Source organism: Eschrichtius robustus, chromosome 7 (genome assembly GCF_028021215.1).
Source record: "Eschrichtius robustus isolate mEscRob2 chromosome 7, mEscRob2.pri, whole genome shotgun sequence".
Lineage (NCBI taxonomy): Eukaryota > Metazoa > Chordata > Mammalia > Artiodactyla > Eschrichtiidae > Eschrichtius > Eschrichtius robustus.
Genome location: NC_090830.1, coordinates 119,615,115 through 119,628,349, shown reverse-complemented (window position 1 = coordinate 119,628,349; position 13,235 = coordinate 119,615,115). Strand labels below are relative to the sequence as shown.

The following is a 13,235-nucleotide window of genomic DNA, read 5'->3' as shown; positions in this document are numbered from 1 at the left end:
CGATATGAGACAATTTATTAGCTTCTCCCTTAACCTCAGGCTCCTGTCACTGAGGGAATGGGGATCAAATGAGATAATGTAATTCAAACATGTAATACAATGCCTACGAGTGGTAGGCACTTGATAAACCGTAGCAATTATTATTATTATTTGCTGTGCAGATCAAACTAGGAACTCCAATCAGGATTTTCACCTCAAGCCACTTCCTGACTTTGGCCATTTAAGGTATATGAGAACATCTTTTTGCTATGTACCTATCGTTAACTTGTCATCAACATGTACAGTAGTGTCCATCATAAGCAACAAAAATGCAGCCTCTATGTTTGACCAAGCATGGTGGAAGACAAAAGGATGAACAAGGTGTAGTCTTTGCCTTCCCAGAGTTCACAATCTTGTAGGGGAGACAGATAATCAACAATGGTAATTTAAGACAGGCTGAGAGAAGTTTGACCCTAAAGTGCCACTGGAGTTTGGTAAAGAAGGAAGTCATTTTGGTGAGAGTAACATCTTTCATCAATGGGGCCAGGTGGAGGGTGCCTGGAGAGCTGGGAAGCTACCTGAGAGGCTGCAAGCCCTCTGCGGGGTAAGCAGGTTACGGGAGATGGGTGCAAAGAGGTTCTGTTTGCCAGGGAGTGGGAACAGGTGTTCTGTGGACAGCTACTGGAGCAGAGGACAGAATGATTCAAAGAGAGGATGATGACCAATCTGAGCTTTGACAGGTAAGGGCCCGAGGAAGCCATCCTCTCAGGTAGCAGGCTGGAGGAGTGGACTGAGGGGTCATTATGCGGGCAAGTGTGGCGAGACAAATCAGTGAGGCCTTCTGACTTGGGGGCAAAAGGCTGTTACCACAGCCGGAGGGTCTGGAGGACGTGCCATGTGGAATCAAAGCTGTTTTGCCAGCCTAAAGTCAGAGCCTCACTTATTCCAGCAGCAGCGGCAGGAGGGGGAGGAAACGCAGACCACGCGCTGATCCTCTTCTATCCAGGTAGTACTCTTGAGGAGCATCTCCTAGTGAGCCCCAGAAGAGGGGCCAGACTTGTCACTAGAGCTCATTTTTCTGGGGTGAAGCTGTGCCTTCAGAGAGAGACAATGAGTTCCCAAGGAACACAGGGCCATTTTCACAGCTAGTGTTTCAGTAGCGCTTGGCCCTTGTCCTCCCAGGTAGGTTCTGGTGTGAAATATTAATAACCCATTCTGGCTGCCCAGCTGAGTCTTGCTGTCACATGGGGCTGCCTCCATTGTGAGAGTCAGGCCAGGCCCCTGCCTGTCTCTGCAGCACTCCCCTCCCCCACATCGGCCAGAGCCACTGGACCCCCTTATGTGGGTGTGGGCTCCAGGACGAGTCCTGATGAGGCAGGAGGAACTAAGGTGGCTCTAGCTCCAGGCTCTGGGACTCACTCAGCAAGAAGCCACACCTGTCTCCAGGCCCCTCATGACCTTGTGTCTTGGCTCCGAACCCTGCTTTGCTCCTGGGATCCTGAGCAGTATCACGTACCTCAGCTCTGATAACAGGATCCCCATCTGTCATTCTCCTTCCATCTGAGTTTCTGTCCTGAAGCCTGAACTGTACTCAGGCCCCGTAAGCCCGAGGTCCTGCCTTGATCTTGCCCTTGCCCCACAGGAAGTGGAGGAAGCGTTGCTCTTGAAGCTTAGCCTGGGGCTGGGGCTCCTACACGTGCTACAAGACTTCTGCAGTCCTGCTCTCCTGCTCCCGTGTCTGATGGGGACTTACATTTCCCAGATGCAGACCGCTTTACCGGATTGTGCTCTTGGTTGACTGCCACGTCTCCAGATTCCATGCTTCACCTGCTGGGCTGGACTTCCTACTAGCCGCTTCAGCTTAAGCTGTTGCCCCAGCGCCTGACTTGGCTCAGTGACTGGGTAGAATTCCAGAGCTTGCCCCACCCAGTCTGCCCTGTTCTTCTGCAGTTAACTGAGCCACGCTCGGCTTGACTTTAGCAAGTATATGGGCATGTACTCTTGCTCAATACCCACCTAAAGGTCAAAATGGAGACATGAGACCATACTTATACAAAATCATTTCCCACGCATGGTTCTACAATATAAAATTACTTAAAAGATATTTTAAAAATGAAACATCTCAATTACCACAAAACATATTTTAAAGGGCTTAATACAGCCAAACATCCAGATGCAGTGGGAGCCTCGCCCCTCCCTCTCCCCCTCTTCCTCTCAGCACCGAGGCCCAGTAGATAATATTTGGAATACATTTTTGGTTGTCTGAATAGCCTCAAATGACCTTTATTTCAGTTGAAACAATTGAAGCCAACATTTCCAAAATAGAAATCAGGTAGGAAGTAATGTTTAACCTTAACTTGTTAGTCCAGTGAACACCTTTGGAAGAGTAGGCCTGTGCCAGCCAGCAAGTTGGCTGTATCTCCATGTTGTCTCATAAAACCGAGGAGGTCATCTACTCTGAAGTCAAAGTCTACCAAACCAGTCACCGCTGAAATCCAGCGCCTAGAGCGTTACTCAACAGGAAAGGGCTGAGTTATAGAGTGCAGCAACGACTTCCTCCATAGCTCCTGCTCAGTAAGAATCTTCAGAAGCTATTGCTTTTGGAAAAAACAATTAGTTTAGATCCTGCCTATGAAAGAAAGTGCCCTTACATTAAGGAAGGACACATGCTAGTCTGGCAAATTGTTGAAAGGCGTCTAGCAGCACTGCAGCTCCAGGTCCAGGCTGGGACTGTCACTACCACTTTTTTTTTAAACCCAGAAAATATCATTTAAGTCAAGAGGACCAGTGGGAAATCCACAGAACAGTCTACCTCTTATAACCAAACCACTTCCTCATTTCCATCCCCATCGGTTAGGATATTACTGCTTTGGGAAATCCAAGTTTTTTCTCGAAAAATCTCAAGTCTAAATATCAACCTGATAGGACATTCTTTGGTCTAAGAAGTCCAGTAATTAACACAACAGATTGGTCCTTCCATAGGGCTCACATACTTACTGGCCTTTTGAGGGACAGTCTAATATAAGTAGACAAATAATGAGGAAAAATCTTGTCTACAAGATTTTGTGCTACATATTGTTATTTCAAAAGCATATTAAAAAATTTAGAATCATTTCTTAGAAATTTATTATTATTTTTGTGTGTGTGAAAGCAAGTTTATTTAGAGAGATACACATTCCACAGGCAGAATGCGGTCCGTCTCAGAAGGCAAGAGACTGAATGATTTCTTAGAAATTTGATATTCTTCAGTGAACATCCAAATTGGATTAATAAAATCAATACTATTAATTTTAAGGTATAGTGAGGAACTAGTATTTTGTCTAGTGACAGGAGTTACCTGGGACTGAAAATAAGGAATTTTTTTTTTTTTTTACTATTATAAGCAAGGTCAATGCTGGCCTGAGAATGACAAAACCTAAAGTAGTTTGTGTAGGAATAAAACAAAAGCTAGCTTAATCAATAACCTTCACCATTGCTTCAACATCAAGACTTAACCAACCAGAAATTATATAGGCCTTAAAAATAATTGTTGACAGGAGACATATCCATCTATCTGCTAGATAAGACATATAACATTTTTTGCTATGGAAGGAATATCTAAAGGTATCAGTTTGTCATTTAAGGTATAAATGGCATTTAAAATATTACAGGCTGTAGCACTAAAGAAACCATCATTTTGAGGGGAAACATAGCTGTCACAGAGCATCTAACAGACTTGAAATTTTAGGAAAAACAATTATTGATAAATAATATACAGGCTCCATTCCGCAATATGTTTCTCTTAACTATTCCCATAATAAAGTTCTAAACATTAATTTGCAGGGACTTTTAGATAACTGTGTATCTGTTCCTAGGTTACGATCCAATGGGCTTCCAAGGGAGACTGTAGCATAGCAGACAAGTGTGAGACGCAGACTTGAAGACCTTTGCTTGAATCCTGGCTAAGCCATCTCTGAACTGTATGTCAGGCAAGCACAACTTCTCTGGAGGACTGATTCTTCCTAAGTCAGAACAAGATAACTAGGCTGTAAGGCATGAATGAAGTAATTTGGTATTTATAAACTTTCCCCAACCTTATTTTGCATCTAGTAAATGCTTAATCAGAAAAAAGTTGCAAATCCAAGCTCATAGATATTTTGAAGGAATTTCCCTCAATTAACTAAAACTAAATATAGACCCAGGGTTGCCCCCTAATGGTCATCTCTTAGAAATGAAATCTCTTTGAAAACTACTGAATTTGCAAATTGTTTTTTCTATCCAGATTTCTCCCAAAGGCTTGCTTATCCGTGTTCTGATCTCCAGCATGTACACTAGATTTTTCTCCAAGAAAGATCATCTCCAAGTATGTTCATTTAAATAAAATTGTAAGTAGGTACAGTATATTTCTTATCTTTAAAACTGCTTCTGTAACTAGATTAAGCAGCCTTTTCAGGTTTTTAAAATAACTTTCCTTAGAATGTCTCTCCTTGCCCCCAACATTGGGAATTTAAAAAAAAGCAAAGATAAAGAGCGTCTACCCAAGCCTTTTTTGCATCTTAAGCAAAAGTATAGATATCTTATCTTCCAGGTATTATGGTGAAGGTTCAAGAGCTGGTTCTTTATCCTAAAGGATGATGTTACCGCAGGTTGTTCCCACTTTCCAGGTATTCATCAATTTCTTCATTCTTGGGGTAATTTGTTAAAAAAAAGTCTTCCAAATCAAAAGTTAATGTTTTATCCCAAATCTATATCCCATCTTATATCAAAACATAAATTCACCATGGCTGGACTTAATAGTCCACATTAAGTAAACTGCCTCTCCCCCCAGAAAACATACACTGGAGGCACATAGGGTCTGGCACTAGCAATTTTAGAAATCTGAATCTCTGAGTGAAATACTAGCACCACCTTTTTGTTTTCTGCAAGCCTTAGTCTCTATCTACAAAATGAGGATAATATCATCTACTTTCTTAGGATGTTGGGAAGGCCAAATGAGGTAATACATGAAAAGCATTTAGCATAATCTTTGATAAACAGAAGGCACCAAAAAATGACAGATATTATGTTATCTCCCCCCAAAATGTCAGTTATTGAAGCAGGCATTATATTACCACTCACAGGCACGAAAACTCCTCTGAGGAGTTATATTCTACAGTGGTTTCTTTTTGAGACCACACCTCAACAATTTTCAGTGTGTTCTCCATAGGCACTGAGTCCCTGCTGGTGGTATTGGTATTGGTGAAATGGGACCTGCTGAGACAACTAGGTTGAGAACAGTCTAGAGAGGAGAATGATAAGCAACAAAGTCTTCTAAGTTCTGGGTATTTCACAACAAACATGGTGGTGCCTCGCAATTAAGAAAAGGGAAGTTAAGTTCAAGGACTAGAAATATACAGGATTGTTAGGTCTATTGCACCCTCTAGTGGCCACAAAGAAGATCGTTCTTTTTAAAATCCTAGTTTGGTCAAGATTGCAACTTTGATACTTCACCCTGGAGTTTAAAAAATAACCCACTTGCCTCTATGTGTTTTCTGCCTATGTCAAAAAAAAAAAAGAAATGCTGATGTTAAGAAAAACCAATGCTGTCACAATACGATCCATTTGGTTCTCTTTATTCCCTGCTGAACGAAAATACTAATCAATAGAGGAAAAGGCACAGGCAACATTACCTTTCATGCTATATGGACTCTCAAGTGAGAACTGAAGATAATTGCCTTTGTTGCTTTCTGAAAGGGAATTTTGAAATGAGCATCTTTCTAAAACAGCAGTTTTTCACCAAAGGATTATTTACAAGCCAAGGTAATAATTAAATATGCCCAAGACTATGAATCTATCCTCTGCCCAAACCCTTCATTTTAATAATGGGTAATTATAGCAAAAACTTCAATTAACCAGAACCGTCAATTAACATGATTTCCCCTCTTGCACTTTATTTTTAGGACAAAATGGTAGAAAAAAATCACAAGAAATCACTCATGTGAGGGATTTGGTTTGAAAATCTTCTAGGACAGATTATGCTATGTTTAAGTAGAAAAAAAAATCTTGAATACAATTACACTCACCCCATGATAACCAATACACAGGAAATACATACATAGCTGAACAAGAGCTAGAAGGGAGTAAAATATTTTGTTGAATGTTAATGTGGTGGAATTGTAACCTCTCTACTATCTTCTTTATTGTTACATTGTTACATAAATAAAAATCAGAGAAGTAATCTATAAACTCAACACATATTCTGCAACATTTTCTATTCTACATCCATAGATTCTGAGACTGAGAATCAGAATCCTAAGTCCTTCAAAGATCTCTAGATGTCAGAGAAATAGTTAAGGTTGCCATATCCTATCAAGAAAAAAAATAGGTCACTTGGGGAATATTTCCTCCAAAATGAGCTGAAACAAGAAGGGTTTTGTATAGTTGATTTTCAACTAATTTGAAAATAAATGTATTAGGACATCCCTTATTCAGAAGTGTCAGTCTTACTCAAAATCTCACTGCAGTACAAAACTCAACAGCCCACAAAGTAATTCAGGATAAGTAACCACCCTTGAATTGAAAGCTCTTGATACCAAGTCCATCTATTTAAAATACTGTTTATTTGTGATTTTACATTAATTAGCATTACATCTAAGAGCAATATCAGATAACTTTTATACATTTTCCACATGACACAGAGGTTCACTGGCTCATTCTTTATGCCAAAGCAAGTAAATAGAGGCATTAGCAAAAGGTGCAAATAGTTCACTGTTGCATTTAAAAAATATTTATGCACATTGCATTCATTTTATATATATTTTTAAAAAGTAATGGAAAAGCATAGTTCACAGGTTACTGTTTCTACATACGTTGTAATACAACATAAATGATGTAGAACATAAAAGAATCCTCAAATACAGAATTAAGCAACTGAAAGTTTCCACTAAGATTAAAACACTGATTCCAGTAGTTAGTGAGATCTAGAATGAACTTTCCAGGCTCCGTTTCAACTTTGCATCATCATACACTCACAGTCAAACAGAACCAGCCCCAGAACACACTATAATCAGTGTAATTTTTTACACACCAACTCACCCTTCAGAAATACTTTGGATTATTTTTACCCACTGACTATTTTGGATCATTGATTTTACATTGATTTGTGACATGACTTGGGTGAAAGGGAAAAAAAACTATATTAAGCCTAGGTTTTTTGTATTTACATTAGAAAGAAAGTTAACTGAAAAGATAAGAAAAATTGGTAAAAATTAAGAAGTGGTAGTTTTCTCACAGTGGGGGTGGGATTAGACCCACTGATTTCTTCTTGTGCTGCCTTCTGAAGATATACAAGTTAAAAGGAGGATTTGACCCTTTTAAAACTCAGATATCAACTAAGAAATACAATGATTTTGGCAGAGAAGCAGAATTTTAGAAATTTGGGACACACGTCAAATAAATGACACTTCAAATCCTATCATGACTATGAATCATTATCGAACTAGAATTCTTCTTCTCATGACACCTCTCTTGTTCCCTTCATTTTTCACTTTCTCTCTCATTCTTTTCCTTTCCATTTGGTTACTTTATGAGGGCTTCTTCATTCATTAGCGATACTAAGAGAAAAATACATTATAAGGTTCAAATATGAATCCTGTTATGCCTTTAAATGCTCTAATCCCCTTTTGATACCAAGTCCCTGGATTCTTTAATTATATTTAAGTATACTTAGTACCAAGCAGCCTCAAATGTGCTCTACTGTTAAATGATTGGCTAATATGCTTAGACACTTTTATACTGAATGGTATACAAACATCTCAACATACAAAAATCTTTTTTGCCAGAGTTAAACTAAATAACCCATGTTATGTGTATAAAATCCCCTCTGTTGAAAAATAAGGGGCTTTCTAAACTAATAAAAAAGGAATTTTTCAAAAATTATAGTTTACTAAAATGACGTGTTTTTTTTGCAAACAAAGTTACTGCAGGTGAGGAAATTTTATACTATGAATAAAATTCCAAATGAATCTTTTCTTAAATTTAAAAAAACAATTATGTGCCAGTGTATACTAATGCTATAGATTCTTATCTTAGAAGCTTTTAAAGCATTCTGTTAATGCCCATTTTAACAATGGGAACCCAAAAGGGACAGTCAATAATCATGATAAAAAACTATAATCTGCTTACCAAGTGAAGCAGGTTTTGAGAAACAAAAATTCTCTCACTTGTTCACTGGTAATTTCTTTCCAACAGATATTACGTAGAAGGCCTGAAGTAATTCAGACAGATATCTGTTTGTGGTGATTATAATAATACTTCATGAGGGCAGAGCTAATCAAAACTAGCAATTGTTTAAAAATTCAAAACCTTTTTTGGACATACGAAATGAGAGATGAATTTGAAAGTGTTTTTCATAATATGTTTTTCTTTTAGTAAAACCTCTTTCCAGTTCTTAAAGTCCAGTTTGCTACATACCCCCAATCTAATCTACCACTGCATATTAATGATCAACTTAAATGTGGTTTTTAAATGTGCAACATCACATTGTAATAATAATAATTACAAAAAAGACTTTATTTAGGCTTCAACTTTCTCCTTTTTTTTGTTCTTTTTCAGAAAAGAAGGAGTGCGGAATTTCTTCTTTTTCTTGGATGGTGATTTTGAAGGTGAGCCTTCAGGTGACAGGACTTCTTCAATTTTTTCTGGAGACTTAATGGTAATCTCGATGTTTTCTATGGTGGTGCTTGTAGTTAACCTGCTCACTCGCTCAGCAAGCTCGTCTTCAACACCATGCACGTCATCCTTGCCGTTCACTATCAGGACAGGCATGTCCATGGAGATGAAGCTCTTGGAAAACAGCTCATGGTTTTCTACAAAAGGGGAGGATTTTTAAATTTTATATAGTCAACATCCTTGCTTTATTTTACAAAACTGACATGTTTAAGCAATGTACTTTAATTCCAATAAAGATAGATCATTATTTTAATAGACTATGGGCCTATTAGCATAAAGTTAATGCTCTTAAGTGGTATAAAGAGGACAAAGTTGTTAGACCAAAGAATGAAGGCTGGATAAGTCCAGTTTGATGACTTGACAGTTTCACTGTAAAGCAAGTCAGTATAAATGAGGAAGACAACATACGTACATTTTTCTTTAATTTTGGGGTCACTGGGCAATCAAAATTGAAAAAGATTTCATGCTTCTGATTGGAAGACATATGATAAACCAATTTTAATTTCACAAATTCTTAAGAACTGTAGGTTCCCAATATCCAGATTAAGGTAAGTCAATATAAATGTTGAACAAAAGTAGCACCTCATTTAATAAAAAATATAAAATTATTGGGAGCTTTAAGTAAAATCCATGGTAAACTTACTGTATCAGGTGTTCAATTTCTTTATATGAAGACAAATGACAGAGGGACAGACTCTAAAGATTAAGTCGGTGAAGGCTATGGGAAATTACATTGAATACCTTCTAATTTTTCAGGGATATTTTGCGGTGACTGAGTTTGAGACTGAATTTGTGAAACAGATGAAGCGTCATCTGAGAGTAATTCCTGCTCAGCATCTGTTGGATAAGAGTTTAGTTAAAAGCCATGCAAAACAAAGAAGCATAAGATTTCAGCGAGGTTAGTGCATACATCAAATACCTGCATACACAGGGATGATAAACTCCTCAGCAATGAGCTGAGCATGCTAACAGTTACCCCACATATCAATAATTATGCAGTAAGAGGAGGTTAATGTGTTAACATTTCTGGCTGCTACTGGTAATTTTATACACATGCTTTAAGGAAGCATGGCTATTGGAAGCCCGGGCAAATGATATGTATGCATTTAACTTTTGCTAGAGTGTTAGAAAACCAAAATACATTGAGCAGCCAAATGAAAAGAAATATGAAAGCTTCACCAATGATGCTACATTAATGAGGCAGAATGCCTCACTGAATTTTTGATCAATATCCAATTAGTGATTCCTGTCAGCAATATTAGTGAGCTAATTCAGGTCATAATGAACGTGGAAGAAACTATAAAGTTATATATAAAAGGTGATGGTTCTATTGTGCAATATTTGTTACCTGGCATCTTTAGGCTTTCAAAAAATAAGAGATTAAAGAGGGACATTTTACAAAATACAAAAACAGAGAAAGTTTCCAACCTTATGTTAGAATAAACAAGTTGAATAGTATCACCTAACATTTAGTGTAATTACATTAATGAGTCAGGATGACTTCCTTTTGTGACAAAGACACTAACACACTGATAAAAACTGTTCCCTGGATGATCCAGATGTCATTAGTTCTTTCTACATGATATCTAACTGGGACAAAGATTCTTTAACTATTGGTTCTGTTTTGCATAAAAATTTCAACTGCATGTTGAAGATGCTCTAAAGCAGAGGCTCTTACCCTCTTTTGGGGTTACAGACTTCTTGCCCTCCACCTTGCACCCTTGCCTTCCTCAAATCTGTATTGTACAAAATTAAGCATATATTTTTCAGATGGCTCATGGACTGTCTGAAGCTTATCCAAAGACCCAAGATTGAGAACCCTTGCTATAAAGAATCTCTTATTCTTGAGAAAAAGGGAGCTAATATTCAATTGGCATTTTCATGAACAATTCTTAAATACAACCCTTGCTTAGGGTTCTGAAGTCAGATAAAAGCAACCTCACTAGAGTGCCCATGTACTTAAGGAAAGTCACATAAAAATTCTAGCAGTTTGCTTTATATTTTGATTTTGAAATTAAATATTGACATCTTAAGACATCCAGTAACAATAGAGATTTTACAAAGCATTAAAGCCACATACTTGTTAATCTATAATTATGTCAAAGTAGAAAGTTTTTTTAAAAAGCCACATATTCTGAATGTTTAAATCTATTAATGTATCTACATTTACTCTAGCTAGTGATTCTTTACTCATCCGGGGATTTCACTTTACTATAGAAGACTTTTTGCTAGCAATCAGATTGCTTTCTGAGGAAAACAGTCTTCTCTACATGTTAACATAGATGGTGTGTGGTAGCTACTTGCATTTCAGTCCTACTTCTACTCAAGTAAGGACTGGGAGAGAGGATATGGAAAAACTGATTGTAAAAGGAACATTAAAAAAAACCCCTGACTGCTCTCTATCATCCAACTCAAGAGGCTCTGTCAGCAGTGTGGCTATCCTGGGCTTAATCTCAAAACGAACTAACCTTCCAGTCCTTGCTGTTTACGTTCAACTGCCTTCTTATACTCTTCAAGTTCTCCTTCTGTGAGATGACTGAAGGGGTTGGGAGGAGCTGGTGGGGCATGATCGTCATCTTCAAACTGCATGGTCTTGCAAAGAAAAACAATGGCTTGTTACCAAGAGCTTTACTTACATCTATATATTTATTTATATATATTTACATATATACACACCTTCATACACACACACTTAAATGTATATATGATGTTTGTGACGCCCCATCTCACAACAATCATAAGAAATGATAAAGTAACGTGCTTTGTTTAAAATATTCATATCAGATTAATGCTTTTAGACTACTGATCCAATAGACTAAAATTGCCAGTGATGTTTCCTCAATAAGCCTGCATAGGTCAATTTTAATAACTCTGAAAAAAAACTAAGCCAAGTTCTAGAAAGCTTCATATAACTAAGAAATATCTTAAAAACCAAGAATTTCAAAAAGCCTTTGAAAAAAGTCTTAGAAAAATGAAACTATACCAAAAGAACTTTAAATGTGCTATGAAAATAAACTTGTACCTATTTGCTCTAGAAAAGAAATTAATGAGACTTACAGCTAAACCTGGCAGATTGAACCCATGCATTTAAAAAAATTCCTCCCAAAACCCCACTAAAATGATAGTAAAGGAACAACAACAAAAAAGTATAAACTTTTAAGGACAAAAGAATGGAAGATGAGACAACAGAGGATGAGAAGTCGTAACACATTGTTGGAGGATGGAAAGCAGGTGGAAGAATGGGTGGAAGAGCTGAGAAAGTTGAAGCCTTAGCCTTGCAAAGGAACAACCTGCTCATTTGCCCTGTGGAGGCCTGGTAAGGCTCAGGTATCACAGAAGGTGCGGTGAAGAAAAGCTGAAAAGCGGGGACAAGTTAGAAGTGTAAATAAGGAACAGACAGACTCTCAGGTCCCCTTTCCTGCTCCACACAGCTGAGCATTTACTTCTTTCTCATCTCTGCAGAAGATCAGAGGCTTATTCTTCAGAACAACTGATTAGGGGACACAAAACATAGCTGAGGGTTCCCAGGATGATGGTGGGAGACTGGCAAGAGACTAGAGAATTCTCTGGATAAATTAAATGACCCCAGATAAAACAACTACAGATACTAACATTTGGGCATTCCTGAAAGAATCAACCTGGTCCACATCCAGTCACCCTACAGTGGAGCTTGCCAGTTCCCAAGCTCTGCACACACCTGAAGCTTCTGACTAGCTTTCAGTGTCTCATTCTTAAATACAGACAGACTACCACGGATTTCCAGACACTTGAGGAAAGTTTCCAACACGGAGGAAACCAGAATTAAGAAGAAAAAGGGAACTCAGAAGAAACCGACAATAAAGGCAGCCGAAGAAAATTTAAAATTGATTCCCTTAGAGCAATAAGAGAAAATACTGTATCCAGAAAGACCAGGATGTTATTTAAAAAGAAAAAAAAAAAAAAGGAACATTCAGGGAATAAGAAGTCTTAAAAAGTAAAAAAAAAAAAAATCAAAATAGAAAATTAAATAGAAGGCTTAGAAAATAAAGTCAAGCAAATCTCCCAGAAAGTAGGATTAAAAGACAAAGAGATATAAAATAGGAAAGAAAAAAATCAGAGGCTTAGTCAAAGAGATCCAACTAACAGTATATATATCCTGACAGAAAACGAAATTGAAGGGAAAAGGACTACTTACTGAAGAAATACTTTAAAAAATTCCCAGAACTGAAGGACATGACTTTGCAGACTGAAAAGGGTTACTACATGCTAAAAGTGGAGACTAAATAGAAATTACTACAAAGCACACCATCATAAAATTTCAGAACAGCAGGAATGTAGAAAAGGTCTTAAAAAAAAAAAGCCTACACAAAGGTACACGAATCACAATACTCTCCTACTTCTTAACAATGATATGGAGTTAGGGGATAATATGGTGATGCTTTTCATTTTATCTGTAAACTAGAATTCTGTATCCATTACATGCACATTTGAAGGTAGAATACAGGTTTTCAGACTGTAACCTCCTATGTATCCTTTCCCAGAAAGCTATTAGAGGATGCGCTCAATGATAAAAGAGTAAGAAAGGAGTC

The 13,235-nt window shown here is 37.6% G+C and overlaps 1 protein-coding gene across 4 annotated transcripts in view; it reads right to left on the bottom strand.

Annotated features, from left to right (window-relative positions):
* Positions 1–6,538: 6,538 nt before the first annotated feature.
* Positions 6,539–13,235, bottom strand: part of ADD3 (adducin 3) — a 124,844-nt gene continuing 118,147 nt past the window's right edge. For 3 of the 4 annotated variants that reach the window (XM_068548525.1, XM_068548523.1, XM_068548524.1), the window contains exons 13-15: positions 11,136–11,259; positions 9,409–9,504; positions 6,539–8,804 (exon numbers count right to left, since the gene is read on the bottom strand). In XM_068548525.1, the coding sequence (XP_068404626.1) occupies positions 8,512–8,804; positions 9,409–9,504; positions 11,136–11,259 (513 nt within the window). In that variant the 3' untranslated portion in view covers positions 6,539–8,511. The remainder of the gene's footprint in view (positions 8,805–9,408; positions 9,505–11,135; positions 11,260–13,235) is intronic. The other variant, XM_068548526.1, reaches the window with a different exon arrangement.